This window comes from Cololabis saira, chromosome 14, assembly GCF_033807715.1.
Source record: "Cololabis saira isolate AMF1-May2022 chromosome 14, fColSai1.1, whole genome shotgun sequence".
NCBI classification, from domain to species: domain Eukaryota; kingdom Metazoa; phylum Chordata; class Actinopteri; order Beloniformes; family Belonidae; genus Cololabis; species Cololabis saira.
In genome coordinates this window covers 17,899,739-17,915,237 of record NC_084600.1, presented here as the reverse complement: position 1 = coordinate 17,915,237, position 15,499 = coordinate 17,899,739, and the positions used below count along the sequence as shown (strand labels likewise).

Below are 15,499 nucleotides of genomic sequence, written 5' to 3'. Positions count from 1 at the left end.
CACCCCCGTCCCTTTGATCATTTCGGTTCATTTTTTCATTTAGAGATCAAAGGTCAAATCAGTGCAATCAAAGCAACAAAGCTTACCATACATTACCTTTTAATGTGTTAACATAACATTACCATAATAATTAGTTTTCTTTTGAGTCGATTGCCAACGGCGGTGGGGGAGCGGAGCCCCGCTTCATTGCTCCAAGCATTTATTCAAATGCGTTCACACATATCTATATGCTATCCAAACATACACATATTGCAGCCCATCTGCATGTGCCCATGCAAGGGGAAAAAAAAACAACAGCAGGATGGTGTGGTAAACACAGCTCAGTAACCATCTCTAGCGGCCACCATGGGCTATGTTTGATCAGGATAGGTGGTGCAGATGTAGAGATTATTTCAGGCATTTGTTTTTCTCTCTCCACCATCCCACATTCAGAAAGAATCAGAGCAATGGGGAATGCTATATAGCCATCTAAAGGATGTTTACATTGAAGACCCCTGTAAAGCATCGCTCGGGAGCAAAATGTGTTGCTAGGATTACAGAAGATGGGAAAAAACAGATTATGCCTTTTTAACCTTTAAAAGTCTGTGAGAGAACCCATTTAGCTTCTTTTCACCCTCTGCAGCATTGCAATGATGGCAATGATCATGACTGAGAAACACAACAGCGTGCATAATTTCGGAAAGAGAAGAGGAGAGCCTGTTAGAAAGCACTCTTTCCCTTGGCGAGCACTGCTTTAGTGAAGCAAGGCGGATAAAATACTAGATTCTGATCCCTGACTCATTTTCCAGCTCATGTTGTACATCACCGCAATATTGCTGTAAGGGGCTACGATATCCATGGTCTCTGAGAGAAAAATAATGTTATCGACCTTTTCTATATTTTGCTTTCATCTTGTTTTTCTCTTTCTACTCACTCCTCGTGTTCCTCCAATAACTGCCAGAGCAGTCTCAAGGTTTATGAACGCGGGGTATTTGTGCCTCCCAGCCACAGAATTGTGAAGGCTCTCTTTTTCATGATGCTGAAAAGGGAAAATGATGAATAAAATGAAATAAATCTTTGTGAATAATTACGAGGGATTAAGAATCCATAAATGCAAAATCATGAACTAAAGCCACGTCCAAATGTTTGATCAGTGTTCTGCAAACACGAGTGCATCTGGATTTACAGGTGTACTTACCGGAAATGAGACTGAGAGTCTGGGGAGCGGGGGGGCAGCAGATTTACATAGGTTAGTGTGAGAGATGGAGCATCGCACTCCTGTGAAGAAATGCACGGAGACAGGGGTAATTAATTATTGATGTGGAGATGTGGTCTGAGGGAATGCCGTTACAGTAACTAGTGGCAAGGCAAGTGAGACATGAGGGAGTGCAGATGTGGGGAAGGAGAAGAGGGGAGATCCTCCCCACACCATCCACAACTTTAATTTCCATCACATGACAAGGGAACGGAGGTTAATTAAACGTGACGGTAGTAGAGTGTTTATTGTGAACGTACTGTATCACGGCGGTTGACTGGCTCCTAACTCAAAGGCCAAAGAATGCATAACTAATTTGATTATACAGTAAAAGTTTAAATTCACATCCAAACATGCCATGGAAGGATAGGTCGTGAATAAAAGAATATGTGCGAAATGACCCCATTTAATGGCGTGAAGGAAAGAAAAAAAAAAGTCTTTGTCATAAAATGTTGCCTGTGGAAGCTACTGTCACGGTGGAAGTGAAACGCATCTAAAACTCAGCTAATTTTTCCGTTGCCATCGGCGTGTTCTCTACAAGCATGCGTTTCCAACTTCCGTATTGACTCTAATTGGATTTGACGTTAATGATGCCAAAAAAGAGCTACTGTAAGCAAAGCAAAGCTAGGTGTGCAAGCTGTTTATACTTCTGGAGAACGCTGACGTCAGTCACCTTCGACCCCCTGATCATACAGTTTTGTTTGTTTTAATTTTTTTCGCATTTATGTTATTAGGTCATAATTGGTCTTTATGCAACCTAATCACTGCTGAACATATTAAATACTGGGGATTTTTAGCCACTTCAAATCTGATTATGCATAAATCAGTAATTATAATGGGACTTTGAGGATTCTGTGTTTCCCTCATTTAACATAAATCTCTTTTGTTTTACTTAATCTCCTTGGATGATGACGTCATCACATCCTAATTAAATGCTACTTCTGCAAGCAGGGCAACATTATATTTCCGTGAACGTGGTCCTACTCATGTTTTGTCCCACTGCTGAAGCGGCAGAAGCGTAATAGGTAACGTACATCTGTGAGAGGCTTTCAGCCCCGGGGGACGTTCAGTAAATGCCCCTCATCTCCCGGCTGATTGTAGTCCTGACTGATTGCTGAAGACTTTTTTAGGCCACAGACATGTTAAGTTGTTTATTTATGCAAAAATAAAGACAGAATCCCCCCGCGTAAGAAGCCCTCTTAACCAGGATTTGTGTCCTCCCCCTCCTTGACTGCGTGTCGACATATCTGTCTTGGTTTCTGTCTCTGCCTCCTGAACACTGTTGATGGGTTGCAGTCATCAACAAAGTTGGTGATATAGGATGTGGGCAGCTGTTTTTTGCTTGTATGTGCGTGCATGTATGTATGTGTTTGTGGGTATTTTCTGAACGTGACAGATATGGGACATCCTTGACTGCTATTGAGAAACTGACGCAACCCTGCTGGCTATGTATCTGAAAACGAATCCTCAGCAAACTCTCGTTCACAGATGTCACAAGAAATCATGTTTACTGTACAGTACATGCCTTTTCTGATACTGTTTGAATATATATATATATATATATATATATATATATATATATATATATATATATATATATATATATATATATATATACTGATATCCATTCTAATAACATTTGGCCACAGGCTCAAAGTATTGTCTGTGTAGGTGCAGAGTTGCTGTTTAAGAATTTACTTTAGAAGCTGCACGTTTCGTCTGGATGTGGTGAGCTTTATCCACATGCAGCGCCTCACTTCATCGTTGCGTCTGCCATTCCCAAATGGAAATGTAGCCATCTGTTCCACACAAAACCTCACAAGGTGTTAGCATCTTCATCTTCCCTCTCTGCTCATTAACAAATTCACTTTAGCCTCGGCGGTGCTTCTCCACCACAACAGTTTTCTTTGTGTGGGTTTCCACCGCGTGAACATATAAATACCCTCGGTGGACTGTTAGCTTACTCGCCCACAAATACACACCCGGGTGTGTGCACTACAAAGTAAATGGAACGCTGCCTGAGTTAATTTTGTTATTTTGTCACCCGCCACCATCTGTCACACTTTGTTTATTTAACACTTTGTATAATCAAGTGTTTTTCTTTATTTTTTTGATTTGATTAATTAATGCCCTGAGCAACATCAATTAGTGTAAATATTAATAGGTCAAAACTGATTGGGAAATAAAACTGATTTATGTTTACATTTCTGGTATTTTTTAAACATGCCTCCCCCCATCTTCTATCGAACAGAAGCCAGAAGATCTGCACAGAATCCAGTGTGTGTAGTGTAATGTCACGTGTGGAAGTAAAGTGGCATGCGTGGAAGAATATGTCAGTAATGTCAAGCTCCCCAAAGATGGAGATTATACCATGAGCAAAGTGGTGGCGTATTTACGGTAATTTCTGTGTTCTTTGGTCATAAAATAGTTCTACCAGTCGGCAGGTCTCATAAATAAGCTTCCTTTATTTCTCTCGCCGTGGAGAATTGCGTCTCGGGATCATGTTGCGGCGGTTTCATGCTTGCCAGTGTTCTCCCAGCATTGGATTATTGCAGGGATTTCTGCTCCTATTAATAATTGGGAAGCAGTAAGATTAGAAATGGAATTACTCCTCACATTTTTGTTCTAATTTATGGCCTTTTCCAGTCATGCACTGCTTTGCATTAATCTCATGTTTCCTGATGCTGCGAGTGTCACGACTGAATAACAAACTATAAGAGTAATGAAATAAAGACAACAGCCCAAATAAAAAGACTCACTGAATTAAAGCTTGACTGAGTAACAAAGTGTTGCTTTTTTAAATACGTTTTATTGCATTGTAACAACACAAGAAATGAGGTATAACTGCCTAAAAAGAAGGGGCCCCTTGAGTTTTAAGGATGTTGGGGATCACAGACAGGATCTTTAGCTCATATTTGACTTTAACTGACGGCACTGACTTGGTGAGTGAGGGTGAGTGTGGCTTATGGCTCAGTTCTTCACTTTGGTTTGGCATTTGGACCCTGCCTGGCCCCGACTACAACTTTTTATTTGCCATACCAAAACTAGCTTCTGAAACTTGGGCCCCCTGTGGCTCACACATCATATTTGGAAATTCAAGCGCGGTGCAGATCAGGAACATTCGGGAGATGTCCGGCCTGCGTAGCACTTGCCGGGGCTGAAACCTGACAAAAGTAGTGCAAACATGTCGGCCGTGCAGAGCCTTGAACGCCAGCAGGAAACTCTGCTCTAAAAATAAAAGGCATTGCAACAATTTAAATTAGAAGAAACAAAAATATGAATAATCATCTCCTTTTTGATCTTTTAACACCAGTTTTCCTAATTTCAAAATGATCCTAAAAAGAATGTTTTTTAATAACAAGCAGTTACAGACCGGAAATCTGTAAAGACCGTTAGTCATAGTGAAATAAAACGCCTCCATTTATCAGACTCAAATGGTCGGATGACCCTGGAGAGCAAATGTTCTGTCTGGATTGTGGAACCAGATTATCTGAAGCAATGATCAGACATCCTGTGCCCTCCGGTTTAAAAACTGTTATAGTGTAATGTTTAGCACCTCATGCACCTCATGATATTAACTTATCCCTTTCAACTTGAAGAACATTTAGAAAAACGCACTGGTGTAGGTTGTTCTTCCTACAGACACAGTGGGCTGCAGAGGTGACAATAATGAGACGTGCGACGCACTGATCAGAGGTGGCACATCTAATTTCACTGGATTGCTGTACAGTACGACGCAAGGACAATAAAGCATTCTCGTTTATTCTATTCTGTTCTATATAACATTTTCTTGAGCTATACTCATAACCAGAAGTGAAATTAAAAACAAAGTGTAGAGACATCTAGCACAAACACGAAGAGGAAGACACTGTTTTCAGCTGGCTCTGTCCACACAGCTCGCGGCACCCTTGACAATATTAACTGTTAGGGCGATATGTTTACGAAGAACACTTGATGTATCGTCCGCGCAAATGAAAAACAGCACACTTGCACCGTTTCTCTCTCCGTCACTGTCGAGGGAATGTCGGAATGACTGAATGCCGTCTCTTTAACAGATTGATGAAGCCATTATTGTAACATAACTCATGTTTGAAAAGGCCTTTTATTAACCGAACAGCAAAGCCGTCACGGGAGACATTTTTCTTTTAATTAACATTAGAAACCCGGTGGTTGTTGTTAAATTTAAACTTTCATTAATCATCAATAGGTCAGTGAATTAGCCTGCCATGTCCGAGTCTTAAGTAAAGAGCAGAACACGAAGATAATTTTCACCTGCATGTGGTGGGAAGGAGAGAAAATAAGACCACACACCCTTACTTATCACCCCAACCAGCAAGGGTTTATATTTTACTTAACCAAAAAGAAAGAATGATCATAACACTGTAAAGCAATAAAGACAAGACTCTGGGCACCATATGTTCATTGGTACCAAATTTGTAGCAATCCATTTAAAAACTGTCAGGACTCGTCAGTTTTAAGCTGCTTCATTGCGAGGAAGCCCGAGCCATTTGTGCATTTTGAGGGTCCAGAGTTTAGTATGTGACACTTAAAGTGAGATCTATAAATTACCAATGTGGCGATAAGCAGAGATCAAGTGGCCTGAGACAAGGTCTTTCTAAATCATTGTTGGCACTGAACTTTATTTATTTATTTTTTTGGCAAAGGATAAAAAAAAAATCAAGGAGGAGTGTGCCACAAAAAGCTTAAAATGCATTGACGGGGGACATGAGATGTCCTTCAGTGTGGCAAGCTATAAATTAAAAGTGAAAGGGGTGGGGGAGGGGGCGGTGGAGTAGTCCACCTTTGTCTTGCAGCCTTGTGTGGGTTAGGAGGAAGGTTGGAGAATCTAATGCTTTCCGGTTCAAATTGTTGCCTTAAAAAGGACCTTCCGAAGTAGTTATGAACAAATTTCCCTGATTACGATACAGAATGTTGATATTACCGTTTTTGAAGATGGTAAAAACTGATGTCATCCCCTGACTGTGACATTTATCTTTCTAGCAAGCACTGGCATGCTCTATTGTCACAAGTATACATTATTTAGGTATCTAACAAAGCAGCACTGCTTTACTTATTTATTAATTTCATCCTCTTCTTGTTATTTTGGGGGGATAGTTTCTCTTGCCTTATAAGTTTTCTGCTGACTCGCCTGTCTGAAGATGGATTTTGCAGTCAGCGCTTGAAAGCTTAATTGATATATGAGGCATTAATTGTGCGAGATAATGCATTTCCTGATAAACGCCCCGCCCGTGCGGAGCGGGAAGCATGTTTTAAAACATCACCTACTGTACAGGAATAAATTGGCTGTTTCACATCCACGTTTTTGCTGCCAAATGGAAATGGTCTTCTGCGTTTCAGTCATCTGGGGAAGGTTGGCAGGCTGAGCAACAACGCCTCAAGATCTCAAGTGGGATCTTTAAGGATTTGATGTGATGGCGAAATGATGAAATGGAGTTCAGTCATCGAGTGCTGTCGCAGAGTCTCGAGAAGTCACGAAAGGAATATGGAAAAAAAAAAACAGAAGAAAAGATCAGCACAATCCCACACTCTTCTCTCCTCTTTGTTAATCATGTAATGAGGCCCTATAGATATATTTGTATTTGCATACTTCCACCTTGTCCCATATTTTTGCCACCCATTGTGCCATGAAATGAACCCATTTACAAATCATTTCTTTTTCTGATTTGATAAATGCTACAGGCAAATGGATGAGTCCCCTGAATGCCGTGTTGGAATAATTGAGCAATACTCAATCAAACAACATTAGGCAGCGGTGGCGGCGGCGCTATCCGGAATAATTACCTCTAGACAACAGACTACACATGGACGGTGCCTGCACAGGGGTTCCTCATTTGAGAACAACAGATTGGAACCGATTAGAGCACCTCCACCACCATCCCATGCCTCACATGTCATCACATCCACCATCCACATAAATCTGCACAGGCCGGTTAATGAGAACAGGAAAGGGACGGGAAGACCCGGAACGGCATTGTGGGTGTAGATTAACCACTAGTGAAGCTCCTTGTCAGGACTGAGTAAAGTTGTTTTCGTGTCTGAGGGCATCACTGCATGTAAATCAAACTCAAGCTCATTTGTTTTCTGTTGCTGTTTATTTCAACAATTTGACTAAAACCCCCGGAAAGCCTTGGTATCAGTCAGAATCAGCTTGCAGATTCTGCAGTGGTGAAAAAGCACAAAAGTGCACAGGAGCAAAACAGGACCAAAAGCCTAGAATGACATGATCTAAGATGCTAAATTAAGTGTATGCATTTGCTTGTGCAGGATTAACACAGAGTTGAAGTTCACAGGTCCATATGATTAATGCAGCAACCTTTAGCTACGGGCCCACGGCGACTCCAGTGCATCAAAATGCTCCTGTGCACCCGTAGCCATGCTTCATTTCTAAGGTGAATAATTTGGCGAGGTTGATAAAGGCAAGCAGTATAAAAGGAGAAACGGCTGAATCCAATCTTTGAAACTATTCAGTATGTTTCATTTAGTTTACCTAAAAGATCCATTTAGATTCAGCCACCGTGTAGTTCACTGGCAGATTCTATTTACATTAAATTGAGATCGAATGTAATTACGTACATTTCCCATGAAAGTGGAAACCAGTATTTCTGACTTTACTCAGATGCAAATGTCTCACATCCGTATTCAAGTAGAGGTCATGAAGTAGTGACATTTAGGAAAAACACATGCTCATTTGAGTTAGACTTCTAAACGTTATGTAACTAACAGTGAACTGATTTAACTGTGAGAACCAATCAGATCTCACTTTGCCTCTACTGGAAAATCCAAGCAGGAATTGAAAGGCTCCCAGAGAGCAATCGACAAAGCAACGCTCCACAGCTCTTCAACAAATGAAAGGAACAAGACTGACCTGTGGGCGCTAGCTAATTACCCCCTGGAAAAATTAGGACATCTCGATGACTTTGCTTGCAAATTACATCATTAAAATAAACAATCACCGAGAGGATAACTGGGCGGCGCAGGTTTGCCATGTCATGAAACAGGAGGAACAGCAGGATACTCCGCAGCAACGAATCGTCCCCCCGTTCATATTTTATTGTTCCCCGAGCAGACGTATCAGACAAATAAGCGGCGAGAACATTCTGACACGGCAGGAAGTAGCGCATTAAGGTCTGACACTGAGCCCAGAGCAGAACGGTAGATGTTTACTGACTAATCGGGTGTTTCAGACCAGCTACTAATAAACATCCTCAGCGACCTGATCACAGGTGTAAATGCCCCCATTTGGCAACGCATTGAGACCTGTTTATGCAAACTACGTTTCAAAGTGGTCTCGGCCACGTGTGGCCACTACTCAGCCCGGCTCGGCTCGCCTCCACTCGGTTTGATTCTTTCCCACTAGGGGTCTAACGTGCCGAGTAGATACTTTTTCTGTAACTACTCTGCCGAGGTTCTAAGCGGCTGAGTCGGGCTGTGATGTCATCACACTACAGGCCACCGATTGGTCAGGGGGTTGGAGTCAGACGTCTGAGTCAGGATGTGACATCAGTGAAAGAGAGACATTGACGGCGGCTTCTTGTTCATTTTATTCAACAGCCAATGGCAGCGCAAAAGTCTGCTTCATGATCCAACTCTGAGGGGCAGATGATCATAAACCTGGTGGCTGAGGAGAGAATTAAAAAGGGATCTAGACGGGCGATAAGGAACGACCAGATCTACCAGGAGCTCTGTCACTTCATAGCTGCTCGTGGCTACTAACGGACTTTTCAGCAGCACCGAGACAAACTAAAAAAATTTAAAAGCGTTGCCGCTTGAAGCTTCTCTCACGCTCATTTTTTAACTTGATATCGAACACAAGCCACAGACCCAGCAGCACATTTATCATCTCCTCCAGGTTCTACATCTTTAGTTTAGTGTTCCCTTACAAACAGTCACGTTCCATTACAGACTTAAATGTGTACTAGTCTGTGCATATCAATAAATATATGTGCAATGATGCGCGTGTCTGTTGTTCAATACAACTGCGTCAGACCAAGCGCAGACACAAGGTGCTCTGATCCAGACGGGTGTAGTTGGAACAAACTGTCACACAATGTCGAGAGAACGAGACAGAATCAGGAAATTTCCATCAGGGGATGAAAAAAGAAAAAAAACTAAAGAAAATGGAAGAGTTTAATGCCTCTCGGAAAGGCTTGTTTGATAAATTTGTTACAAAAATCACCGATCCGACTGGGTCTCAAGCAGCCGTGGGGCCCCGCGTCGAGGCAAGCCAAATGATGATGAGGCAGGGGAAGGTATCCAGTATTTTGCTAATTGGAGAGTTCAAATTGCGCATATAGACACCCAATCCGACCCGAAAAACCCCCAAAATTGTGCAAGGGCCCCCCCCCGCCATTTCGCACAGTGCCTCGCAAATCTCCCAGGCGGCTCTGACTCCAACCCTCCTACTTCTGCTCCAGGTGCTGAATTGTTATGGAAAAGGAACCAGGCCGAGTTGAGTCAAGCCGAGCTGAGATGAGTAGACCGAGTAGGTACTAGTGGAAAAGTACCATTGTAGCGGTGTAAACTGAAAGGCCGCCTTCGCGTTATCAGCGTGAAAAGCTCACGGTGGTAAAGTCGCGGCGGAAGGATGCATTTATTCACACAACAGGCTTGTTTTGATAAGCTTACCTCAGCTCTTCTTCTAGTTTCTAAAATATTGTTATCCTCCATGTTTTTAGATGTTTTCTTGTTGTATATGTCTGGTGAATCTTTTTAGTCCAGTTGGACAAACAGATCAGGGAGAGTGTTCTTTTTAGTGACGACTGGGCACGCTTTAGCGCAGGAGCAAAAGCAAGCGGCTAACATCTAATTAAAACCCATTGTGTTTTGGGATTCTTGCAACAGAAAGGATTCACCGCTTCATTTGATCATCACATTGCTGCTTTTCACCCAACCTCTTTCACTGTACTTGGCTTTTTACTTCCCGTCAGCAATAAAGCATGTTTATTTCGCAGATCCTCCTGTTTGTGTCTGCGTTTTCACGGTCTCCTGAGGCGAGCTTTACTGTTACCGACGCGTCATCGACACAAGGACGAGATTCCAGTCTCGTGCCTGGATGGGTGCAGCGGTGCCGTCATGGGATGGGTCACTAAGCGTAGAGTACGACATGACAGCCAGCCAGGCATATGCCTGTGCCAAAGTAGTGTCTACAACCGAGACTCATTTAGCGCACAATGTGACTGACAGCTGGGCCAAAGGGCCGCTGGCTGCTTCCTGATTTCCTTTTCACTGGAGGTGTCTCCTGGGACTTGGGATTCATGCTACAGTATATCAGCAGAATAGCTTATGGCGTTAATGAGGATAAAAAGCAAAATGAACAACATGTCAGTGTATGCTGCTCTGAGTTTTCCTAACTATCATTTACAGTGAAATATAATTAATCTCACTGGTTTTTTCATTAATTCATCTCACAGAAAATCAGGAATGACAGTTCGCGGCTAATTTTTATTCACGAGCCAAGGGTTCTTTGACAGAGGAGGGGAAAACTCTTTTATTTTATTTTCAGTCGTGACTGTTGTCATACACTGCACTTTATTATTTAAAACAGGCCTACAGCGAGACTTATCACAAAAACAACATGCCATAAGCTATTAGTGCTGAGAGGCTACATGTCATTGCAGGATACAAATTACACTTTCTATTTTTAACAATATTTCCAATGATGGCATACAAGGTAGTCAGTCCTGTGGCTACTTAAAGGAGGAACTTTTGAAATTATATTTGGGGTTGAACTTGTGACAGAATTGGGAAGTTTTGAAGCTTTGATCTCTTAGCATTGACAAAAACAGCTCATGCAGCTGTTCAGAATAAAATCTTTTTCTTTTGTACATTCGTGCAGTATCAACTAGTTATTTTGAAACGTTTTTACCTTTGCTTCTAAATGAGACCTTACATCCACCCCCTTGGCATTTTGCAAGGCTTTGTGAGGGCAGGATGGATCTGCTCAGTAACCCTGGTCACTTGTACTTCCTTTTTACATTTTCACACACTGTGCTACAAGCTCTTTTCACAAAACCAAGGTCTGACCCTGTGTCTGCAGCAAAGCAGATGTCTATATTCTAAATTATTTCTCTCCCAAGGTTTCAGAAGAATGTCTCAGCCAGACTTGAGTATGTTATCTGTGAGAAAAAAATAAAAAAAGTCTTTCACTGTTAATGTTATCCTAGCAAATTTCACAGAAAATTCTCATCATCTTGCATTTGCATATTTTCAAACTAAGTTTGGTGAGAGTCCACAATGCGGCTTTTCTAACTGTAAAGTTGACGCTGGCATCTTATAAGATTTGAAAACATCAGTGGCTTGTTTTTAGTGTGGGGTTCAGCCGACCACAAGCTGCTTATCTTTAACACAGCAGCGATTACAAGCAGGGCTCTTACTCTTACGCCTCGCATGGATATCAAATATTATTCTTAACCATAACTTCTGCTTTCATGCCTCCATGCTGGCAACAGTTATAGCTGCAGGCCTTGTGTTTTTGGATGCTGCGTTTCCCTTCAATTCTCATGGAGTTGATTTTTTTTTTTTTTACATGTTTTAAGGGCGTTTCTGCCAATTTGGCAGAGACATACGCGAGACTCCCAGGTGGACTGATTAGAATTAGATGATGAAAGGTCAAAGGCCAAGGTTTTCTGACCTCAGAAAACATGTTTTTCTCCATTTCTCAAGAGTCTGCGTGTACAATATTGATAAAATACTACACAAGTTTGCTAGGATAATATGACGATGGAATGAAATTACACACTCAACAGGTCAAAGGTCTATAAAATCATGCCACGTTCTTCCACAGCATTTTTTCCAGACTTTTTCAACACCAAAATTCAGGACGAGAGGAGCAGATGTGCCCTTGTTTCAGTTTTGATCAGATATTGATATGGTAGCTCTTAATTTAGGGTTCCTGCTTGAAACTGTGGTGGTTTTTCATGGTTTTTACCTTGTGTTTCATATAAATACATGCATTGCAGATGTTTTATAACATGCTGTCACTAAGTATGAAGGAGGAGTTGTTTTTATTCATGTTGAAATATCTATTTCACTGCCATTTGAAGGAATGTGTGATTCATTTTACAAAGTGTTGCCAAGCTCTTGTGGTCTTCCATCACTGTTACCGGCAAAAACCGCCGGCTTTATGCCCTTATGTCTCACATCAACGAAGATGAAACTTGCTTACAGGTCTACAGTAGATATTATGGCAGAGGCATCTAAGACACTCAACGTAGTAATATTTCAAAAGAAAAGGAGGGTACCCCAAAAAGATAAATATTGCTAAGTGTCATAAAAAGCTACTTAACCACCATGCCTAGACCATCTGAGCTAAAACAAAATTGAAACATTGCGCTGCTAAGCGTATATTGGTAGGGGAATGAGGAGTGATTCAAATTATTATCAATGAGGGACAAAAAAAATAATCTAGCCATGTCCTCATAAAAGGCTTATAGTCTCGCTGCAGCATGTTTAATGTTCTTTTGCTGATTATTTTCCTTTGCATTTATTAGAAAATTAATCTTATTGATTTGATGAGTCTTTGAATCCCCCTTTTGCACAACCAAGTCAATATTCATATACTTTACAACTGACATAACATTTTCCTGCCTGTCCCTGCACACTTTATTAGGTGAGTGCACGTGAGGATTTACATATGGTGGGACATAAACTGAAATCACACCAAAGCATGTTGGGAAAGATAACGATAACCATATTACCAGTTTATCGTTTTATCCTTTTTAGGATTTAACCTCAACATAGTTGTGAGAAGACATTTAGAGTGATTTGGGATTATGTGAGCTTTCTCCTAATGCCTTGGCCTCCCACATTTGTCGTTTTATAGTTTTACTGAGCCTTCATTTTTTGTCTCATGCGCGGTTACACTTATTTGCCTATAACAAAGAGCTCATAACCATCCCCTCTGGGTAATAACAGTGCTATTAAAGATAGAGGAAACGCTCAGGGTCCCGTGGTGTAGTGTATCTGACGGAGAAACATTTTTTGAGTCTTAAATTTGAAAATTATGGCAGAGCTCTGTTAGGTAACTCAGTCTAATACGTTTTTTTCTGGTCCCCATAGTGCATCTGCAGAACTAGAAGGAGAATTCAAGATAATCACATGATACTGTTTCACTTTTGGTAAAAAAAAAAAAAAAAAAAAAATGCAATCTTTTTTTTCCAATCTTCCAGTGTTGCGTGATGACTTCCGGCAGAACCCACAAGACGTGGTGGTGGCGGTTGGGGAGCCGGCTAATTTCGAGTGTCAGGCTCCACGAGGGCATCCTGAACCTACCACCTTTTGGAGGAAAGATAAAACTCGTGTCGACCTCAAGGATGACAGAATCACGGTGTGTTGATCCCCTTGTCTGTTTTTACTGTCATTCACAGACCTAACCGTACATGTAGCCCCCCAAAACTTTCACAGCGTAGCAGACGTTGTGTTGGACAAGTTTTTTGCAATTATCATTGTATTTCTTTCCACTTCAGGTTCGTGGAGCAAAGCTGACTATCTCTAATTCTAAGAAGAGTGATTCGGGGATTTATGTGTGCGTGGCCTCTAACATGGTTGGAGAGCGAGAAAGCGAGAAAGCTCAACTCTCTGTGTTTGGTAAGAAGTCCAGTATTACGGTAATAGAGTAATTAGGGCTGTGCGATTAATCGATTTTAAATCTAAATCGGATTTATTAATCAAAATCGATGTTAAAAAAGGAAAATCGGAAAATCGATTTTCCTTTTTTGCAGCTGGCTGCATTGCAGACAGAGCTCGTCTAGTCATCTTTGTTTGGTCAAGAAAATGGTAAATGTTGTCACTTTACTAAACTCAAGGAGGATTAACAGTATCTTTCAATTGCACTTCATTCCCAATAGGGAAATTTGTTTGCTATTTTTCTTTAAAAATAAAGATGAAATATTTTAAACAATTTATTCCATTGTCTTTTGTAGTTTTACCAAAAAAATCGAAATCGAAATCGAAAATCGGGTTTTCAGAGAAAAAAATCGGAATTTTATTTTTGTCCAAAATCGCCCAGCCCTAAGAGTAATAAAACATTTTGACTCTGGCTTTTACTGCACAGTAGCACGTACAATATTTAATCACTGAAAAGTATATGTATCACTAATCCCATCTGTGCTTCCCACATTCAGAACGACCAGCGTTTGTGCAGCGGCCCGTGAACCAGGTGGCTTTAGTCGACGAGAGTGTGGAGTTTAGGTGTCAGGTCCTCGGTGACCCCCCACCTGCACTACGCTGGAAAAAGGATGACGTGGATATCCCTCGGGGCAGGTGAGGGCTGTGGCTGGAAGTGCGTGCGGTATTTGTGTCTGTGTGTGGATTATCACTTAAACGTGTGTACAAAAAGGAAATTCAAAATGTTGCTTACAGGAGACTTTCGCTGGGAAAAAACGGACCAAAAAAATACTTTATTAATTTATACTTTTCCCAAAACAAGGCTGAAACCACATTCATCTGACCACAGAACAGGTGTTGTAGACTCTGAGAAGAGCTCGGACTACGAGAGCTCTGTTGCTTTTTGCAGGGGTAATATAAAGCGTGGCTTCCTACTGTTTTAATAGAAGTACAGGTTACCTACCAAGAGCAGAGCCGCGACCCATCTTTGATTAGAGGAACTAATCCTTTAGTAGGTTGCACTTGTGCTTTTTGTAATAAAGGTTAAATAAAGGTTAAAACGCTTCCTAAACATGCCAACTTTCCTGGAAATTCTGCTTTTATTTGATGGTGATGTTTCTTCCGTCCACACTCTGCAATAAATGTAAGTATACAGAAAGCTGTATTTCACATGCGCTGCATTTGATTGAAGTTAGGCAATGAAAGTGTGAGAAATAGACAGTCACAGGGACTTTAACATCAGGCAATTCAGTTCATCAGCTCCACACGGTCTCATAATAACTTGAGAAACAATGACTGCTACAGCTGGAACACTGTTAATTGAATTATGAGGTAATTCCTGAAATCATTTCAATGTGGTCTTACAGTGGATTGCATCATACTGTTGGTGCTGGTGTGGCTTTGTTTACGCATGCATGCAAACTCTGGGACCGGCTCGGTCCCATATTTTAGAATGTCATGAGCAGCACACTATTATGACTGTAAAATCAATGACATAACTAAAGTTAATTCAGTCGCACGTCGCATGCAGTGAAACCTTCAAAGACGTGACTGATGAGAGAACTGATGAGAGTTTAAGCGTTTAGACTCCGTTCAAGAATCACTCATTAGTCTTACGTAAAGATATAGTGGGGGGGGGAT

The 15,499-nt window shown here is 41.3% G+C and overlaps 1 protein-coding gene across 3 annotated transcripts in view; it reads left to right on the top strand.

The window, feature by feature from the left end:
• LOC133459752 (roundabout homolog 2-like) overlaps window positions 1–15,499 on the top strand; it is a 114,622-nt gene that overhangs the window by 47,647 nt on the left and 51,476 nt on the right. For all 3 annotated transcript variants that reach the window (XM_061740023.1, XM_061740022.1, XM_061740021.1), the window contains exons 3-5: window positions 13,423–13,580; window positions 13,720–13,840; window positions 14,377–14,515. In XM_061740023.1, coding sequence (XP_061596007.1) covers window positions 13,423–13,580; window positions 13,720–13,840; window positions 14,377–14,515 — 418 coding nt within the window. The remainder of the gene's footprint in view (window positions 1–13,422; window positions 13,581–13,719; window positions 13,841–14,376; window positions 14,516–15,499) is intronic.